The sequence below is a fragment of the Eurypyga helias genome, unplaced genomic scaffold (assembly GCF_000690775.1).
Source record: "Eurypyga helias isolate BGI_N326 unplaced genomic scaffold, ASM69077v1 scaffold49081, whole genome shotgun sequence".
NCBI classification, from domain to species: domain Eukaryota; kingdom Metazoa; phylum Chordata; class Aves; order Eurypygiformes; family Eurypygidae; genus Eurypyga; species Eurypyga helias.
Genome location: NW_010229796.1, coordinates 1 through 1,716, shown reverse-complemented (window position 1 = coordinate 1,716; position 1,716 = coordinate 1). Strand labels below are relative to the sequence as shown.

General features: G+C 43.5%; 1 protein-coding gene across 1 annotated transcript; it reads right to left on the bottom strand.

Moving 5' to 3' along the window:
- Positions 1-511: 511 nt before the first annotated feature.
- On the bottom strand, positions 512-1,208 carry TNFAIP8 (tumor necrosis factor, alpha-induced protein 8). The gene has a single exon (XM_010160517.1). The coding sequence runs from the start codon at positions 1,145-1,147 to the stop codon at positions 647-649; it is 501 nt and encodes a 166-aa protein (XP_010158819.1). The 5' UTR covers positions 1,148-1,208; the 3' UTR covers positions 512-646.
- Between the last annotated feature and the right edge of the window lie 508 nt (positions 1,209-1,716).

Below are 1,716 nucleotides of genomic sequence, written 5' to 3'. Positions count from 1 at the left end.
AGGAAGCAAGCGTCTGTGTGGGTCTCTAAGGCTCTAAACTTGGTGGCCTTGCAGGCAGGAAGTTTTCGGCGCTGAGCTGGAGATGAACAAGCCTGTTAAGACTCTGCAGGGCAGCATCAGTGAGACTGTTTAAAACTGAACGCTTCCGAAGGGCTACACTAGGAAGCTGCGATCTGTGCAGAGAGCATAAAAGACTACGTATGAATCAAATATATTTATTTACAAAGAAGTCAAAGAAATTATAGAGTGTACCACCACCACGATAGCCTGTTACCAAAATGACCGGGCTCTGATAGTTCAGAAATAGTTCTGTAAATCTATGAAAGGCGTGGATTGCCTGGCAGCGCACTGTTTGGTTCTGCAGGTCTATCTTGCAAGACTCTTAACTCTACTTGGGCTGTTCTGCTTTATTGTCTTTATCCAGCCATTTCTGTAGGCAAAGCATAGTAAAAACAGTCATGTGCAGTCTTTCTTCCAGCTGGACTGAGAATAGCAACAGATAGCTCATAACCAGGAATCAATTTAGTAAAGATACTTTGGAAATATTTGTAAAAAACACACCTTTGTGCATGCTCCCTTATTCCTTCATAAATCAACAGTGTTCCATCTAAAATAATGCACAGGCAGCCAGCTTTAACACAAGCACTTATATGTTCCCCTCATCAAGCATTTTGTTCACACCATCACAAAGTTTCTGCAAATGGAGTTTATAAGGTCCAAAGGGATTGTACAAGGCAGCCAAAAATTCGCAATCAGAGAAGTGATCAAACACATTGTTGACACGTCCATGTGACTTGGCGGTTAGGTGACGCTGAATGATTTCATGGAGAAGCTCTCTGCAATCGTTCAACAGTTTGGACAAAAAATTCCTGTCGAAGGTATAATCCACCTGATGGAAACTGACCACGGTTTTAGCCAGCTGATGAACCTTCTTCTTGAATTTCTCCATCAGCGCTATTTCATCCTGATTAAATTGGTTGTTCCTGTAGAGAATTGCCAATTTGAGGACTATTTTAATGAGGTTTTTGATGATCTTCTCCGCTTCCTTTTTATTTTGTGTATATTCCTTTGTCACTCTGTAGAGCTCATCCAGAACATCACTGCTTGTATCATCGATCAAGGTAGTGGCGATTGATTTGGACACCATTTTTCCAAGGATCTTCTTCTGGGCCTGAATGGCCAGACTTTTGGAGTTGAAGACATCTGTGGCCACTGGGGGGGGGAAAAAAAACAACCCAGAGCGAGCGGTCAGTACTTGGCAACAGACGGCAAGTTGAGGAGTATTTGCATGTCTACTCATTCGTACTAGTCCTGCCAGCTGCCACACAAGTAACGCAAACTTATGCACACAGTTGCAGGAAACCCCATCTTTTCAATCCCTAAAACTCTGCTGTCTTTGGGTTCATTTTAAAAGTTCCTTTTAGACCGTTTTACTGTTGGGAAAACACAAAATTATATGGAACCTTCTCAAAAGTGTTTTAAAATACCTCTCTGTAAACAGACCGATGAGACTTCAAATGGAGGCAATAAACCTGCCCCACAGGATCACAGGAGTCCGAAGTCTGACCCGACTCTCACCTTCAGAACGAGATCTGACACCAGGACTGTCCCAGCGCCATGACAGTGACCACGGCTGATCCATCAGGGACAGCAGTTCAGTGAACGGACTACTGTAAGGCCTTGTCCTGCCCTCCAGTTTACATCAGCAGTGAATGC